Here is an 18,925-nt window from a genome sequence, read left to right as displayed (position 1 = left end):
TACCGATATCCGATGAACAAAATATCAGTATCGGTATCGGCATTAAAAAAATTATATCGGTCGATCACTAGTTTAAATGAATAGCAGGGACAAAGACAGCAAAAAAAAAAATTGACAGAGGTTCTAACCCTTTCCCTCCTCTATCCAGAACTAAAACAACTGTTTTAGATTTGTGATCCACCATAAAGCTATTTTTATATACCTGCAATAAATCTTTAAAAATGATCACGTTCATAGGCGAATCTAACAGAGGTTTCACTTTAAGACGCAGCAACTGTCATAATCTCGGTCTATTTCCATTTACAATGACAGATAACACCCATTCACTTACCTTTATAATGACAGTAAATCTGTAAACTACTGGAAATTCTGTCCCTGGTTTCCTTGTAATGGCTTTGTGGGCTTCCTGCCACAGGCTGCATCAGAGGACAGAAACTTGATGAAGTCAATCAGAGTTCTGACATTAAGCAACAAAGTCCTTGTCCCCGGTGTGTGCACACTCACTACAGTCACAGCACATCCTCGTACAGACACGAGAAGGTGGAGCTCTATGTCAGTGATTCAATTTAATTATAAGTGAATGATCAACTTCTATGTTTATGCAGAGCTGGTGGACACTGCACAACCTTGTCTGCAAAAGTTCACTGTCCTCCGGAGCTCGCTGGGATGGGAGGTAGGTCTCCTCTATCTATATTTCTCTTATTTATATATACATTCTTATTAACTCTCCCTTTAGATTGTAAGCTCCTTCACTACATGGTACCTAACACAAACCAGATTGCATGCTATTTTCCCAGCAGTTCCGCCAGACTGTTTCAGAGGATGCCCCTCTCCAGGCTCCTTCACACATTTTTTTGGGAGTGCGAGAGAATTTCAGGCATCCGGCATCAATTAGAAAAGTTTGCATCAATTATTTTCCGGTTGTCAGATTAATCTAATTTTATCGAAATGCCTTCTTTTTACCACTATCACAAGTTTATCTATACCACATATGAGACTTATTCATACTATATGTGTTGCCATACAATGACTTAGGGATAGACCAATATGTTTTTTTCAGGGCCGATACCGATATATTGGTCACAACGTATCGGTATCGGCCGATATGGGCTGCTATTTTGTACATCCTATGTCAGGGTCCGAGACTAGTCTTCTCCTCCTCCAACTATTAGGTGGTGATGCTCATGTAAGGGTAAAATGATGTCACATAGCATAATTCAGTTTACAAATGTTATTGAATATGGCACTCACATATGTACAAATTAAAGATATAAGCAATTCCACATTAGCAGATCTGCTGGCAGATCGGTATCTCTCACCCACTTGCTGTAAGGGATACCCGGGTGATACCGCTCCGTTTAGCATCCATTCAATACTGCTCTGTCTCTCACCCGCTCCATCTCCCACCCACCGCCGGGCGTGACCACGCACGTGACCTCCGAGATCGTATGTCGGACGGAGCCGTATCACCCAGGTGTCACTTATGGCAAGTGGGTGAGAGACAGATCGGTATTGGGTGGGTGGGAGAGGGAGTGGGTGAGAGACAGAGCAGTATTGAGTGGATGCCGAACGGAGCGGGATCACCCGGGTACCACTTATGGCAAGCGGGTGAGAGATACCGATCTGCCAGCAGATCTGCTAATGTGGAATTGCTTATATCTTTAATTTGTACATATGTGAGTGGCATAGTCAATAACATTTGTAAATGGAATTATGCTATGTGACATCATTTTACCCTTACATGAGCAATATTTGGAATATCAGCCAGTTCCGGGTCCTATACAGATATATCGGCAAAAGTCAATATCGGCCCTCCGATAATCGGCTTTGCCGATAATCAGTCGATCCCTACAATGACTGATTGCTTTCCACTGGAAATCACCCTTATTCCCTACTACCCAAATAAAATCAAGAATAAATACCAATAACCTCATGGAAAAAAATCTTTCATAATCTTTCATACTCTTTATAACACTCTTTATATACTCAATTCTTTAATAATAAATGAGACCCCTGGTTTAAACATGTGGAAATTTTGTTCCAACCTACTGACAATTGATCTAAGGAAGAATATATATATATATTACAGATATTTTATTTTCATCCCACAGTATTACTACTATATACTTGTGTATGTATTGATACTCTTATTATAATATCATTGTATACCTTACATTTATATACTTAACCCCACTTCATATCTTGCATACAAATGCTGCATTGTTTAATCTAACAACTTTTAAATCTAAAGCATATTATGCCTTAAGTCTGTTGCACCATTGCATCATTTTTTTCTTCTCTACCACCAATTTATCCTAAATAAAAAAAGTTTGTAAACAAAAAAAAAAAATAGATTGTAAGCTCCATGAGCAGGGCCCTCGTATTCCTACTGTATTGAACTGTATTGTACTGCCCCCTCCCCCCCCTCTACATTGTAAAGCGCTGTGCAAACTGTTGGCACTATATAAATTCTGTATAATAATAATAATAACTGGCAGTTCTGCTAGGAACAATCTCAGATTTTGCAGATTTGCCCTAAGAAACTGTCATGTTTGACGATATCCCCAGATTTTATTCATCACCAACCTCGCCATAGAAGTAAATTTCAATTCTTAGCACCAATAAATGTTGATTGGGCTTTTGCAGTTAATATTTAAATTCAAAATTTGTTAAAGGGATGCATTTGAAAAGCCAAAAGTTTTTTTTCCAGATTATTAAAGTAATATTAAACTCAGAAAATAATACCATTTCTTGTTGAGTTCTGTAAGAAAAATAGGACTGCGTTAATAATAATTAAATTGAAATAATACAGTTTTTCCCCAACTTTTTTTTTTTTTTTTTGTAATTATCATGTAGAAGCGTAACTACAAAACATGGAGCTCTATAACAAAATTTTGATGATGCCCTTCTGGCTAACTCTTTCTGTTGCAGCTGGCAGTGTCAACTGTGGCAATAGGTGTCATTGATCTTAACATAAAGTATACCTGAATGAAGGACAGGCAGCAGGAGAGTTGTCACCCTAGTCAGTACACTAGCAGGGAACGGTGCTGTAGATGAAAGAAGTCATAGTATAAATATTAATACACATCATACACAACCATCATAATATTTTATAATATGACAAAATGATTAGTGCTTTTTCACACAATTGCAATAATATCACAGTTACATAGTTAGTCTGGTTAAAAAAAGACACAAGTTCATCTAGTTCAACCAATAAAAGAAAATAATACAATCATAAAATAAAATAATATTTTCATAAATCATATTTTCATATGATCATCATATGAAAATCATAATCATCATACATATCATATCATAATAATATATCATAGGATATGATATTATATTATTATTATATATTTATATTATATATATTATATTATATCATATGATATTATATCATATTATGATGATATCATAATCATCATAAATCATATATTCATAAAATAAAATCATATAAAATAAAATCATAAAATCATACACAATCCTATACCCACAGTTGAGCCACAGGAAGGCAAAAAACCCCAGCAAATCATGATCCAATTTGCTCCAACAGGGAGATTTAATCCTAATCCCCCGAGGGGCAACTAGATGTTCCCTGGATCGTCTTTGAAGAAAAAAAAAAAAAAAAAGCTATTCCCTGGGTCAACTATTCTAATAGAAACTTCCTAAACTCTTAAATCTTTAGATTTTTTTGTAGACCTACAAACCTCTGTTCTTTAAGCTTTTAGAAGAGGAGAAACGTTGGTATTTTTCACTCAGGGTTAAAAGAAAACTATGGGGTTCTTTAAAAAAAAAAATTACCTATGTGGATGCAGCACCTGATGCTACATCTGTCCCCCACTTCTTCTAAAACTAAGAACTGAGTGATCAAAGACCGCTGATCGCTCAGTTCGCAGTCTTCAGTGAGAAGAGAGCACTGTCAGTCACCGGCTCTCTGCTCTGCCCCTGCAGCGCTCACTGGAGTGTCGGGCTGTGGAGGGGGTAAGAGTGGCTGGCTTAGGCTCTTCAAAGTCGGGATCTTTCCAGAACCTGGTCAGGTTGAGTGGCATCTGCTGACAGTGGCTGTCACAGGAGTGCAGAACAAACTGCACTCCTGTGATTCATAGAAGTAGGGCCAACACAGTTTTTGTTATATTTCTCCTTTAATTTCAGCCTGTAGGAGAAGTTTAGAAGGTAATAAATCTACACTGCTAAGACAACTAAGTAAATGCTTCCTATTGCACAAAGGGGGATATGTGACACAATAGGGGTTGATTTACTAATGGCAAATAGACAGCACACTTTGCAAGTGCAGTTGCTCCAGAGCAGGGGTCTCTAAACTTTCTAAACAAAGGGCCAGTTTACTGTCTTTCAGTCTTTAGGGGGCCGGACTGTGGCCAGTGGGAACATAACATTTTTTAGTAATGTAAACAGTGCGCCATCTTTGGTATTAGGGGAGGAATAGTGCTCCATTGTTGGTGTTAGTGGGAGAAATGGTGCCCCATTGTTGATGTCAGTGGCAGGATTATGCCCCATTTTTTGGTGTCAGTGGGCAGAATAGCGTCTCATATCAGTGGGATGAATAGTGCTCCAAGGGCCGGATAAAGGCAAGCAAAGAGAGGGGACATGATAGCAATTTACAAATACCTCAATGGTGATCTCAGTATAGAAAAAAAACTATTCAGTCGCAACGAATGCATGAGGACACGAGGCCATACAATGCGATTAGAGAAGAAGCGATTTAACCTCAGGATACGCAGTGGGTTTTTTACAGTAAGGGCTACAAGATTGTGGAATTCTCTACCACAAATGGTAGTAACTGCGGGAAGTATGGCTACTTTTAAAAGACTCTTGGACGTACATCTCAAGGATCAGAACATTCAGGGGTATGTGAGATGATTACAGCCACACACACCTACACAGGTTGAACTGGATGGACTATTGTCTTTATTCAACCTCAAATTCTATGTAAAGGGCAACAGTTTGAAGACCTCTGCTCCAGAGCTTAGTAAATGAGGGGAAGCTCTGATGACTTCCATCATCCAATCATGTGAAAGTTAAAAAACACTGTTATTTTATTTATCTTGCATGAGATTGGGTATTCTTAGTAAAGTGAAGCTTTACCTCATTTACTGAACCCTGGAGCAACTGTACTTGCAGCTTGCACAATCTATTTGCCTTTAGTAAATCAACTCCAATGATTGCATGATCACTTTTTCTGCACATTTTGAAAAATGTGCAAAAACCCCATTTAATAAAACCACACATGCCACATAAAAAAAATGAATGACAATCTTTCACACTGTGAAATCATTTACACTTTAATTGATCCTTCAAAATTGATAGAACATTATTTTAAAAATTGAGAGCAATTGGATATTTTATAGATACAACTGGAATATAAAAGCAATCTGATTATTGCGCTGAATTGTATTACTTGGCCGCACAGCGTTTTGAAAGAATAAATACTTCATAAACAGACTTTCTATACTGTGAAAATCCCACATGCACAAAATACACATGCAGTGGTGCCAGAAAAACTTGGAAATATGCCTCCGGGTGCTGCAAATGTCATTAATATTACAACTAAACTCACATGCCTAATTGTATTGTGATGGAAAATAGACAACAAAAGAGAACATTAGTAAGACCTCATCTGGAAAAAGGAAGTTCAGTTTTGGGCACTAGTTCTTAAAAAGGATATCGGGGAACTGGAGAAAGTGCAGAGAAGGGCAACCAAACTGATAAGAGGTATGGAGGAGCTCAGCTTTGAGGAAATATTAGAGGAACTGAATTTATTCTCTCTTGAGAAGAGAAGATTTGAGGGGAGATATTATCAGCATGTATAAATACAGTAAATACGTGGTCCATATAGTGAACTAGGTGTTGAGTTATTCACTTAAGGCTGGGTTCACACTTAATACAGATGCGGCTCACAGCAGGGGTCCGGTGCGTCTCTGTTCTCCATTTCAGAGACATATCAGGCCCAAAGTTTTGTCTGAATTCATACCTGAAACTGAGCCAAAGATGCACAGGACCACTGTGCAACCTGCTCTGCAGCCGTCACAGGGATGTGTGCACCAACTTCATTGAGAGCCAGGCACACTCTCCTGTCATGGGAAACCCACATCCAATTTGCACCGGTGTGAACCAGGCCTCAAGGTCATCACAGAGGACAAGGGGGCACTTGGAAGACACAGAGGACCAAATAGGGAAAGGTTGCTTCACCGTAAGAGCTGTGAAAATGTGGAATAGACTCCTTTAAGAGGTGGTTCTGGTCAGCTCAGTAGATTGCTTTAAAAAAGGCCTGGATTATTTCCTAAATGTACAGAATATAACTGGATACTAATATTTATAGGTAAAGTTGATCCAGGGAATATCCAATTACCTCTTGGGGGATCAGGAAGGATTTATTCCCCCTGCTGGATCAAATTAGTTCATGCTTTGCTGGGGTATTTTTTTTTTTTTTTTTTGCTTTCCTCTGGATCAACTGTGGATATAGGATTGTGTATACAGTATAGGATTGTAAAAAAAATGTTTTTCCCTTTTATTGGTTGAACTAGATGTACTTTTTTCTTTTTTTCAGCCAGATTAACTATGTATCTATGTAACATTTGTACAATGGAAAAAGATAGGGGTATTAAACATTAACCAAGTTGGCGATCAACTCAAAGTTGCATGTTTCCTGACACTTTATTATATCTGTGGGAAGACAATGGGGTTTATTTACTAAAGGCAAATCCACTGTGCACTGCAAGTGCACTTGGAAGTGTAGTCGTTGTAGATCTGAATTGAGGGGAAGCTCTATTATCTTATATGATAGATATGATTACTATCATTCAATCATGTGCAAGCAAAAATGCAGTTTTTTATTTTCCTTGCATGCCCCCTTCAGATCTACAGCGACTGCACTTCCAAGTGCACTTGTAGTGCACAGTGGATTTGCCTTTAGTAAGTAAACCCAAATGTAACATTCTGTGGTCCTCTGAAACAGTAAGGCCCCTTTCACACAGGGGAGTCCGTCGGTGGACTTCGTTTTTCTCAACAGGGGATCGATCCGCCGATTCCCCCGCTGAGCAGGCGGATGGCAGCTCTGTCTCCGCGCCGTGTGTGGAGACAGAGCTGTCAGGTCCCGCTGTTCTCTATGGGGGAATCGGATGGGAACAGACCGTCTGTCCATTCTCATCCGATCCCATCCGATCCGATCCACTGGACGGATAGAAAATAGGGTTTCCATCCGTCCAGATTTGACGGATCGGATCGGATGTCAGTGGACATGTCTCCGCTGACATCCGATGCCCCATAGAGATGCATGGTGTATCCATTCAGATCTGCCAAAAAAACGGACAGGCGGATCTGAACGGTCCGCCTGTGTGAAAGGGGCCTTAGGGCCAGTCTCACTGATACATTACAGAAATGTGATAAAATGAGTGTGATTTTGAATGAATGAATCCAAAGTTCTACCACAATAGTGCACAAAACAGCCCCACTATGCACATGCCGTACATTGTGGTGCACTTTGTTAAAAAAAAAAAAACAGGGTCATGTTCAATTTTTTTTTTTAGTGCATTAAAGTGTGCTGTCAGCCCATTCAAATTGAATAGGCTGCCCTAACTTTGCCCACGATCAGATAATGCGTCTAACACGCCTTAGAGCACGGTGAATGGGCCTTGATGTGGATGAAACTTAGCTCATCAGTAGCTCATTGATACAGTACAGCGAGCATAATTCGTTCTGGAAACATGCTTGTAATCCAAAGTACTTTTATATAAAAGTGAATTTCCCCATAAGAAAAAATGGAAACTCAGATGATTTGTTTTACAACCATTTATTCATAAATCCTTCAGTTTATAGTCCATATAAAAGGGATTATAGCAATGTGATAGGTTGTGTAACCATAAAATGTCCATCCACAAATGGCAGCCCCCATAAGGGGATTAGAAGCAAAATCCAGCAGGAGCTACAGAGTATATAAGAGAAGAGGGGCGCCTCTAAGTGTAGCAATATGGTTACATTTAATGAAGGTACAACATTTAGCAACTCACATGGTTGATGGCTCCCCAGAAGAGGAAGATCCGTGCTGCTCTGTGAAAAATCCTTGCACAGAGCAGGTAAGTATAACATGTTTGTTATTAAATGAACCTTTACAATCACATTAGGCCTCTTGCACATGATACTCCTGTTTGAGCATCTACTTTTTCAGACTTTTTGTTTGTATGTATTTGCGCGAATTTACATGCATTTTTGTGTATATGCGTTCACGTGAAAACTTATTCTCGCATTCTTGTTCTGCACAATATGTAAATGGGAGTATGCGGCTGCCGTATAGTTACGCCCTGGCGCGTTTCGTCACTTCATCACTTCCGACTTTGAGTCGGGGCGTGACTGTACGGCAGCCAGACTAGCAGAGTGAGAGTGAGTTATGATCCCCGGATGATCTGTAGCCAGCGTGGAGGTGGTGAGATCAATGGGGGCCAGATTGCGTGTCCATGACATATGTTTAATGCCTCTGATTAAGTTTTAACATGTGAGTGGATTGAAGTTAATTTTAATAAATGCTTGAATGTGTAACTATATTACACTAGTGGAGCCTTTCTTTTTTCATGTACCCTCACGGAGTGATAAGTACCACATGAGGGGTAGAGGAGCAAATAGGCTGACGATAGGACCTTGCAAAACCATTAACTTAAGTGTATTTGCCTAACCAAGAGAATGGGGGGCAATTTTATTTGGTGAGTTACCATCCGATGGGAATGGGAAGTGATGACACACAACGGTGGTGGAGTTTTTTGGTGATTTAAATTTAATCAGTTTTTCATTGAATTCGCTACTTTTTGGATTCTTTTGGATTTCTTTGGATTTCCTACTTTATTATCACCAGATGGACAATTTATGGGACAATTATACCATCACTTGTTTATCTATGCTTTATATTTTACCTATTGCCCTATTGCATAAGTAACTTTTTCTTGATACAGACTTCAAGTCTGGGAGTTGTCTAATATTTGAATCAATAATACATTTTTAATTTCAGTGTTTGTTTGCGCTATTAGTGATACACGTATATGTGTGGTTTCATATGTCTGTATTTCACTATTTTTTTGAAGAGGCCTATAATGCAATTGATTGCTACTACATGCTACCTGTGTTAATCTACACCTGACATCTGTGTAGCGATTGGTCATTAATATTCAAAAGAACATTGCTCTAAGAGTTTAGAGCTCTCGCCGTAGCGAGATTGGAGAGGGCTAGAGGACCAAGAAATGGGACTTTAGGGGTACCAGGTAGGGATCAGAGATTCACGAATATATATAAAATCATTAAAGCTTTATTATACTTACCTCCATCTTCTCGCTCCGGGTCACCTGAAAAAGAAATGGATAATCGCATATTTTTTTTTTTTTTTACTTACCTCGTAGCGAAGAAAAATTACTTACCTTACGTCCTTCTTCCTCCTTCCTCGGCCGGGGCCCGTCGTCACTTCCTGGCTCTGCAATGATTCCTGGGAGCTGAACGTCATAGCTCCCAGGAATCATTGCGCCTGCACCGGCCCCGACGTCAGTTACGGGTCGCGCGCGTCATCCCCTTCTAAACAGCTTCTGGGCATGCCCAGAAGCTGTAGAGGGATGACGCGCGCGACCCGGAAGTGACGTCGGAGCCGGCGCAGAGCATCGTGGGACCAAAGAAGGCGGAAGAAGACGCCGAAGGGGATCTCGCTGGCTTCAAGCTGCCCACATCTGAGATGGCAGCGCTGGACAAGACGTTTGCAAGGTAAGTATTTGTCCTAACAGGTAAGTGCAACCCGGGACAGATCAGAGGCTAGCCATTGTGGAATGTACTAGCCCTGACTGTCCCGGGGGTATTAAAAAAAAAAAAAAAAAAATCCAGGGCTTTAATTACACATGTAAAATCATCCACACTACGAGTGAACGAGAAAAGAAAACAAACAAAGAAAAAAAATGGGATACATCGCATGAGTAAATAAAAAAGGTGTTACAAGACCATATACATATTGTGTGAAAGTGGCTTATCCGGTGAATAACCCGACTCTTTTCCACAAAAGAGCGCCCAACATGTTTCGCCGGAGGCTTCTTCAGGGACGTTTGACTGTTGGAAATATGGTCGTAATGGTGCTCATTAGACACCTGATTAGATTACTCGTTTGCATATCATGTATCCTGCTATCATTAAAAAGCACTTGGAAAGAGGCCACGGGGAGAAGCGGGCACGCACCAAAAGGCAGCTCTGGTAGTCTATAGAATTACCGAAACATTTATCTAAACTGATACTCGCAGCTAGATATCTGAGTTAGTCTTGTGGGATAAGGTCAGAGAGAGATTCAGATGATAATTAATACTGCCTTTCAGAATCGTTAATGTTATAAACAATTCAGGATGTAGATCATGCTGTTTTTGTGGTCCCGCATCGTATCCCCGTGGAATATTAACAATTTTACTTGTATGGTTGTCTTGAGCTGCTAAGAACTGCCTTTCTGCTCCCACCCTTTTCCTTATAGACATTAGACAGCAGTTGTCCATATATGCTGTTGGAAGTAAATTCTCTTACTGTTGGAAGTAAATTCTCTTAGTGCATCAAAGTTCAAAGTTTTGGATAGTGTGTGAAAGATTAGACCCTCTGTTGAATTTTATGTTGCCGTCTGTATCCCCGTTGGATAAATTCACCTCTTTATTTTTCTTTGGTGAACATTGTCACTGAGACAGAACATTTTAGATTCGTCATCAGAGTAAACATTAGGGTAAATCATCAACTGAGGACAAATATCTAGGTGACAACTTAATAAGATGGAAAATACTTTTCTGAGATTTTCTCTCATTTCTTGTTATTTCTCTATTACGTGGAAAATCTGCCCAATGGGACACAGGCAGCAAAAAAACCCCTCTAAATTGGTTTTAACCCTTTCCTACTCTCGCCGATTAAAAAAAAAAAAAAAAAGTTTTGCATTTACTGTAGGTCTTACAATTTTTATGGACACGACAACCCGAGGCATTCTACAAACCAATCCAGTATCTCCTATTCAGTGCCAGAACAAAACTGTTTTTCTTTTATGTACATAACTGACAAGTGTTGAGTAGACTACTTACAGTATATGCTATTGCTGTGGTTTGGAGCTCAGGCAGGCACAGTGACTCTATTCATATCCTAAATTCCTAGGTTTTGTTTGCAAAGTATAAACTTGATAACATACAACAAGCTCTTCTTTTGCAAGAAGGGACTTTTGGCACTATTCCCCGGGTTAGGAACATATAAGCCCAGCTGGGACATCATCAACTATCAAAGCCACAGCAATAGCTAATGGTGAACTCTTCCTTTGCACCAAACTAGAGGCATAACTAGAACCTTCAGGGTCCCAGGGCAAGAAACCATGAAAGGCCCCCCTGAGTCTCAGGTGGGGTCCTTCCCTCCAAGCCCAGTGGCAGAATGCCAGGGCCCAGTCGCAAGTGCGATCTTTACGACCTTGGTAGTCAATAGTTTTTTATTTTTGTTATTTTTTTTTACCATTTTATTAATCTTTTTCTTACAATTACATTTTTATTATTTTTTTTTTACAATTTTTTTTAGAGGCTCAGTTGGGGGCTTTGGTGAAAAATCAGGGGTCTAAACGGATCTCTGATGTTTCATCTTGGGTACAGAGAAAAGAGATTGAGGACACAGCCCTCAATCACCATCTGTGCAGCCTCCGCTGCATAGAATAAATGGACATTAAATTGTTTTGAACAGAGCTTCTCGTTCATTCACAAACTGAAGTATAGTAAACACAGTTTATTATGCCTAAAAGAGACTGAGTCAGGGACTGGTACCGATCACTGACTCTGTCCATTCAGAAAAGAAAGGGTCCGGTAAATTACATTTTTACCAGCCCCCTCCTTGCTCTCCATCCTGACACGTTCCCCCGCATTTTTTCTTTTTTTTTTACAATTTATTGGGAGCCCAGCTGGGGGCTTTGGTGAAATATCAGTGGGGTCTAAACAGATCTCTGATGTTTCATCTTGGGTACAGAGAAAAGAGATTGAGGACACATCACCATCTGTGCAGCCTCCGCTGCATAGAATAAATGGACATGAAATTGTTTTGTACAGAGCTTCTCGTTCATTCACAAACTGAAGTATAGTAAACACAGTTTATTATGCCTCAATTATGAATAGACTGAGTCAGTGATCAGTACCGATCACTGTCTCTGTCCATTGAGAAAAGAAAGGGGCTGGTAAATTACATATTTACGGGCCCCCTCCCTGCTCTCCATCCTGACACGTTCCCCGCATGTTTTACACATGTTTGGGAGCCCAGTTGGGGGCTTTGGTGAAATATCAGGGGTCTATACAGATCTCTGATGTTTCACCTTAGAGACAGAGAAAAGAGATTGAGGACACTGCCCTCAATCAACATCTCTGCAGCTTCAGCTGCACAGAATACATGGACATAAAATAGCCCTGTACAGAGCTTATCCTTTATTCACAAACTGAAGTATAGTAAACACAGTTTTTATGCCTCAATTATGAATAGACTGAGTCAGTGATTGGTAACGATCACTGACTCTGTCCATTCAGGAAGGGCTGGTAACGGTAAATTACATATTTACCAGCCCCTTCCCTGCTCTCCATCTGATGCGTTCCCCATAACAGCCAGCGAGGAGAGTGAAGGGGGGCAGCACTGTGGGGGTGGGGGGTAGTAGAGCACACAGGGGGGGCAGCAGGATCTGAATAGCAGGGGTGGCATGAAGAGAAACGAATACCCTTTATTTTCCTCCTGCTGCCGCTGAATGCCTACAGGAGGGAAAGGAGGAGAAGTAGGCTTTCATCACCTACAGGGGGAAATGGAAGGGATCAGTTTTTCTACACACCACCCCTCCTATCCATGAGCATAGGGCGGATGGCAAATGTGACCCCTGTAGATACCTCCCTGCACCAAACGCATCTATTTATCCAGGTCCAACTTCAAACCAGCTATAACAAACCAGTGGTATCGGGAGCAATTGAATGCAACATTACGCTACATGTTACCAAGTGAGACTGCATGGAAGGCAGCATTCTCTTACACAGCTACAAACTCTTTGAAAATGAATAGGAGCACATGGTTTCATCACCTACTTCCTCTCAGTTGTAGGATGAGTTCGTTACATTACAAAATCATTTTGGCAACAGTTTTGAGTCATATACACAGCCCTTTGTCATTTCAACAAGTTACATTCATAAAGATTGCATTGGTGTACTTAAATAATTAGGCAACCCAGATATTACTTTATTTCAAAATTATTAACCCATTGCTAATCCTATACTTATACAAATAACAATATACCTAACATGATCTTAAAAAATTATTTTTAAAGAGTGATAAATATAACAGGTGTACGATTCCCATTCCTGATGTTTTTAATAAAATAAACAATTGCAAATCAAACATAGCATTTCTAGCCACTCCACACTAGCGCGACTTATCAGGCGACTTGTCAGCCTGACAAGTCGCGCTCCCTCGCGGTCCATTGATCGCTACAGGACCCGTTCTAATAGGAGCGACACAAGTCGCTCCGACTTAGAAAAAGGGACCTGTACTACTTCAGGGCGACCTCGGAGCGACTTGCATAGACTTCCATTATGTGAAGTCCCTGCAAGTCGCTCCGAAGTAGTAAGGAGTCGTGTCGCCATAGTGTGAACCGAGGGTAAGTGTCATAGAATATATTTTATGAAGGCTGTTTGTTCTTCTGGGTTCAGCTGGTGGGCATCCCAATAATGTGCTGCTAGGCCCACCCACTTCCTCCTTTGTCAATGAAGGACTATGCCTCCTGAGATATGGGTCGTACATATCCCAGGAGGCACGGCGAGCAAAGCGCATGACATTCACCTAGGCGCGTGACGTGCATTGGGGAGGGGCGGGACTGAAACCTTTTTATTAAAATAAAGGTAAAAAAAAAGCCTAATTTGCATAGCAGAGGGGAGGAGGGGTGGAGAGTAGGTAACATTAATCTGAGGGCGAAGACCTGCTTTAACCTTCTAAGTCGGGGTGTCAAACTCTAATTCATCGTGGGCCGCATCAGCATTATGGTCACCCTCAGAGGGTCCGTTTTATCTGTAGCCCAGCACCATCAGAAGTCAAGAGTCCCCCAGCCTCCCTTACATCACAGTGCATCCCCCTTACTATGTGCTGCTGCTGGAAAGAAGCTGGAGGGGACCTGGGAAGCATAATCTGCAGGGTCTGGAGGTGGACCAGAGGAGGGATGGAGTAAGCTGCCAGTGTCTGCTGAATGCTAAGAATAGTGGGGGCGGGGAGGATGGGATGCTGCGGCTGCACAGAGAGGTGCAGGATCTGCAGGAGGAGTTGTGTCCCCCTCGATGCTGCCAATTGCTGGGGTGGGAACAAAAGAAAAGAAGGCCCCCCCGGAATTTTAAAGCAGCAAACATCGGTAAGACTATGAGTATATAAAAAATTCCATCTTTATTGAAAAATTGATAAAATAGATTTAAAAATTCAGAAGCGTAAGCTATGAGCTCTGGTTACAACAAAGCATATCAATGGTCATACATTGCTAGAGAGCAAGAATCCAAATCACAGATCATTACATTTAGTAGAGAGGACCCCGATACGTTTCGACCTGTACAGTAAGGTCTTCCTCAGGGGGTATGTGATGTCTACGAAAAATGTTATACAGTCAGAAAACATATGATATAACATCCAGTATGCTGACGTAATGCAAGTATAAATAAAGATATGAATGTAAGACTTTTACCATATCGGTGATGGATGGCTATTTTTTCCATTCCCTCTCATCCTCCCCTTTGTGCTGCTTAAAAACCCATAGGGGCCCTTCTTTTCTTTTCAGTCACATTGGGGTGTGCAGCATCTCCATATTTTGTGTTATTCCTCCCTAATTGCTGAGATGGGGGGATTGTAGAGACAAGCCTCTCTAGGGCTGCACAGGGAAGCACAGGATCTGGCACAGAGTTCTGTCCTCTCTGCTGCTGTCTGCTGAGACAAGGTAGGGGCAGAGATGAGGGAGGTACAGCAGCTGCAGGGGAGGTGCAAGGGCCACATGACATGGCATGGAGGGCCGGATTTGGCCTGAAGGCCTTTTGTTTAACACATGTGTTCTAAGAGATCTCCCCCACACAATAGTGACCAAAAGGGCAATAATTTAAATAGACCACTTATAATCTTTGGCAATAAATGCTGTTTAACACATACAGTAGTATATGATAAACTTTATATGGTTGGTTCAAAAAAGCTCACATTTAATCATGCTAATATTGAGTGCATCACAAAGAAGGAATACAACTTGTTCATCAAGAAACGGAAAACGTAGTATTAACTTCAGAATTTGACTGATACTATGACCTAACAATTTGATTATACCTCTCCTAAATGACTGTGTAAATAAAATATTAAATCAAGGAACCATTGGGTAATTTTCTCCCAAAATGTCCCAATTTTTCCTTATACATGCAAAGAGCCTAATCTGAAGTGTCATTATATTATGACACAAAAGAAAAATGATTACAAATTTGCCTACATGATATCCTCCACTTTCCCATTCTCTCCTATTGACAATTGCCTGGCATATCCATCTCAACCCGACTTATTTTATTATCTGATTCCACCTGGGGATACCCCCTCTCCTGCAACCTAGATTTCAACTCCATAATCTTCTATGTTCCTGGATCCAAAACAATTCTAGCAACATGTTATATTGTGCCCTAGCATAGGCATGCGCACAGGGTTTTCCAGGTGTGCCTGGGCACACCCTAATTATCAAGAGGTGAATTTACCCAATGGTGATACAGACAGCAATAAAAAAATGACCAACGGATACCCCTGTTTGGACCCCTGATATTTCACCAAAGCCCCCTAACGGCGCTGCTAAAAAAAATTGTAAAAAAATATATAAATAAATAAATAAAAAGACAATGTAAAAAATAATAGAAAATAAAATAATAATGTACAAAAATATAAATGTAAAAAAAATAATAAAATAATGTAAAAAATAATAAAAAATAAAATAATAAACATAAAAATTACTGACACCGTCCCCTGACCTACTGACAATAATCTCCGCCCTACTGACACTTTCAGTATATATACACATCCACACACACGCATATGTGTTTGAGCTTTGGGGTGCACACCCTAATACAATAGGCTGTGCTCACCTATGTGCCCTAGGGACAGATTTAAAAACGTTACGGATAAAAACACATATAATGTACAACATATTTGTATCTGTAGCTTTTACACTTTCCAACCATATAACACATATATGAGGTGGCGGAAAAGTGCGTCCACGGTAGTCTGAGCTTGTGAGCTATGAGCATGCTTGCTGCACACTGCCAGCACAATGATCGAGCGGTCTCTGATAGCTCTCTGTCATGGCTTCTGAATGGAGGCCAGGCCAGCGTGTAAGCGGTTTGAAATTTTGCTAGTAAGGTGCTGTCCCAGACATGAGGGCAGTAAACCGCTGTATGTTTTTTTTTTAGAATCTGCAAGGTAAAGGCATAATGTGCTAGTATGCATTGCATACAAGCACATTATGTGAAACTTACCTTAGCACGAAGCCCTTCCAGCTGCGAGCTGTCACTACTGACAAGTCTTCCATCTTCTCTCGTCTTCTTCCTGGGTTCAGGGACTCCGGCTGTGTAAGTGGCCAGAGCTGCGATGACGTCACGCCTGTGCAAGCGTGCGGGAGCTGTCGTTTACTGCACAGGACTCTGAAGGAATGGCCTGAGTGGCCGTTCCTTCAAAGCGCATGCGCGGGTGATGTAGTCGGCAGCATGTACAGTAAATATCTCCTAAATTGTGCACGTTTAGGAGATATTTACAGCACCTATAGGTAAGCCTTATTATAGGCTTACCTAGATGTACAAATTATGCATGGGTGTTTACTCCCACTTTAATGCCTTTTCTGGTTCTTTGGTTTTTGGTGGTTTATTCTTCGGTCCAGTCCAATGCTCCTGTGATTTCAATGAGGACATTGGTTCGTAGCCAGGAGTTGTTGGGGGTTGGAAGTTGTCAGCGCTGTGGAGAAAGAGAGCCCCTGAGCATGGAAGTCCAGTGCCTATAGGTGAGCCCATAAGAGAGAGGATCGGAGACCTGCAGTGAAGAAATGTCACCTACTAATAATACTACCGTCCTGTAGAAGGTCATTCGGACCTGGCGACTCCTGTCTATACATGACCTTTTCAGGTATGTCGGGGCAGCACAGGGATGTAGGAAAAAATACTGTTCATGTATGTTGGACTTGGATGTTCATTCTGCACTTTTCCAAGTAAAGCTTTGAAACCTTTTACTCGCTGGTCTGAAGTTACTCAAGGTGTGTAATACAAAAAATCAGCACATATAGTCTACGCTTTGAGTCATTAGGCACATTTGGGTATGAAGACAATTCCGTAAGAGTTACCATAGTGTGGAGTGCAAGCAAGTGGTTACCTAGGGTAACAGAAGTTCACCAAGCAGCTTGTCGTTAAGTGTGTGCCTGAGATAGGTGGGATAGCCTCTTGCAGGAAGGAGTTGTTGTCAGCACTCTCTCCGAGTGTGGTCCATCTTCCATAGCAAAGAGAGCAGACTCACGCTGCAGAGGCCCCAGCCTGTGACCAGGTATGGAAGAAGTTAAGTGCACACATGGGGTCTGTCCTATGTGCATGACGGGACCCAATACTGTTACTGGGAGTGAAGTAGCAATGACGCACTGGATGGGTGGATGTGGACAGGGCTCAACATGTCCCTCCTAAATGCAAATTACAGAGAGTGTGTACATTGCCACAGGGACCTAAGAATTAAGTGGAGAACAGTTATGGTGCAAGTGTACATGGTGTAGATTTATCTGTAAAAGTAGAGGCCCACCTTAAAGCATAACTCCACTTTTGTTGAGAAAAAAACGTTCCCCTCTGGGTGATCTATGTACATTGCAGGGATTTTAACAAACTTTGTTGCAGATTCCAAACTTTTGTTATTCAGAAGAAATCATTGTTTGTTTCTCTGTGCCTCTGTGCTGAGTGGGTCGAATGGGAGTGGTTTCATAATTATCTATCAGCTGTGGCAGCTGCAGGGCTCTAATGAGGAAATCTGCTGGGCCTGCGTCCCTTTAGACATGTTCCTATTGGGAGTATCTCACCAATAATGACATTTTTGTTGCAGAGGATGCCAGAAATCTGACTTGTATCTTAGGAAGAGTTCTGGGAAATATGGTGAGCCAATCACACAAGCAGAAAATTATGTTTCTGGGGTGTGGTCAGTATATATTCTGTGTACAGAACAGCTCCATGTAGCCATATTGCATTGCATTTTTAGAAAATTACAACTGCTGCAGATTGAAAAGGAAAGGTGATTTTAAATAACATTCAATTACAATATGATTTGTGTCGCTATTGTATACTCTATATTATTTTTTCTTTAGAGTTGAGTATTCCCCCACAGCAGCCTCAGCCTTGTCCCAGGGCTTTAATGAAAATGGCACAGAAGCAAAGGTACCCCATTTGTAGTAAAATTATGTTGTTACAGGTGCCTGGTGTAGCCCAAAAGAACCCACCCTGGGGTAGGCCTTGCATGTGACCCTTGCTTGGCACCCGACCAGGAGGGAAACATGGAAGAAGTGATGACAACCCTGTCACTCTGACCTGCCCATAAGTGGACAGGCTCCTGATCATATGACCTCTGCTATTGCCAATCACAGCAATCATGATCAGGAATCTGCTCTGCATCCTGTCATTAAAGCCCACCTAAAGGGCCAATGGGAGGAGGCATGGAGGTGTTAAAGATTATTATTATTTGCAAACACACAATTGCAAATAATATAAATCTTTATGAATCAACAAAAACATTTTGTGCTCACCCAAAAAGAACAATTTAAAAAGTATTTGAATAATAAGCTGCAGCATCAAAAGTGTGCATCAATTTTCACTAAAATAAAATGCGTTGTGATTAAAATGATTTCCCATCA

At 41.0% G+C, this 18,925-nt stretch overlaps 2 protein-coding genes across 4 annotated transcripts in view; one reads left to right on the top strand and one right to left on the bottom strand.

The window, feature by feature from the left end:
- FCHSD2 (FCH and double SH3 domains 2) overlaps window positions 1-467 on the bottom strand; it is a 434,367-nt gene extending 433,900 nt beyond the window's left edge. For both annotated transcript variants that reach the window (XM_082245226.1, XM_082245227.1), the window contains exon 1: window positions 332-467. The gene's annotated coding sequence lies outside the window, so the exon portion shown is untranslated. The remainder of the gene's footprint in view (window positions 1-331) is intronic.
- A 39-nt stretch (window positions 468-506) lies between these two features.
- LOC309545837 (P2Y purinoceptor 2-like) overlaps window positions 507-18,925 on the top strand; it is a 64,923-nt gene continuing 46,504 nt past the window's right edge. The window contains exon 1 of one of the 2 annotated variants that reach the window (XM_082245232.1): window positions 507-673. In XM_082245232.1, the coding sequence (XP_082101358.1) occupies window positions 594-673 (80 nt within the window). In that variant the 5' untranslated portion in view covers window positions 507-593. The remainder of the gene's footprint in view (window positions 674-18,925) is intronic. The other variant, XR_014224914.1, reaches the window with a different exon arrangement.

The sequence above is a fragment of the Pelophylax lessonae genome, assembly GCF_965119305.1.
Source record: "Pelophylax lessonae genome assembly, chromosome: 2".
In the NCBI taxonomy this organism is placed as follows: domain Eukaryota; kingdom Metazoa; phylum Chordata; class Amphibia; order Anura; family Ranidae; genus Pelophylax; species Pelophylax lessonae.
This window is presented reverse-complemented; position numbering and strand designations above follow the sequence as displayed.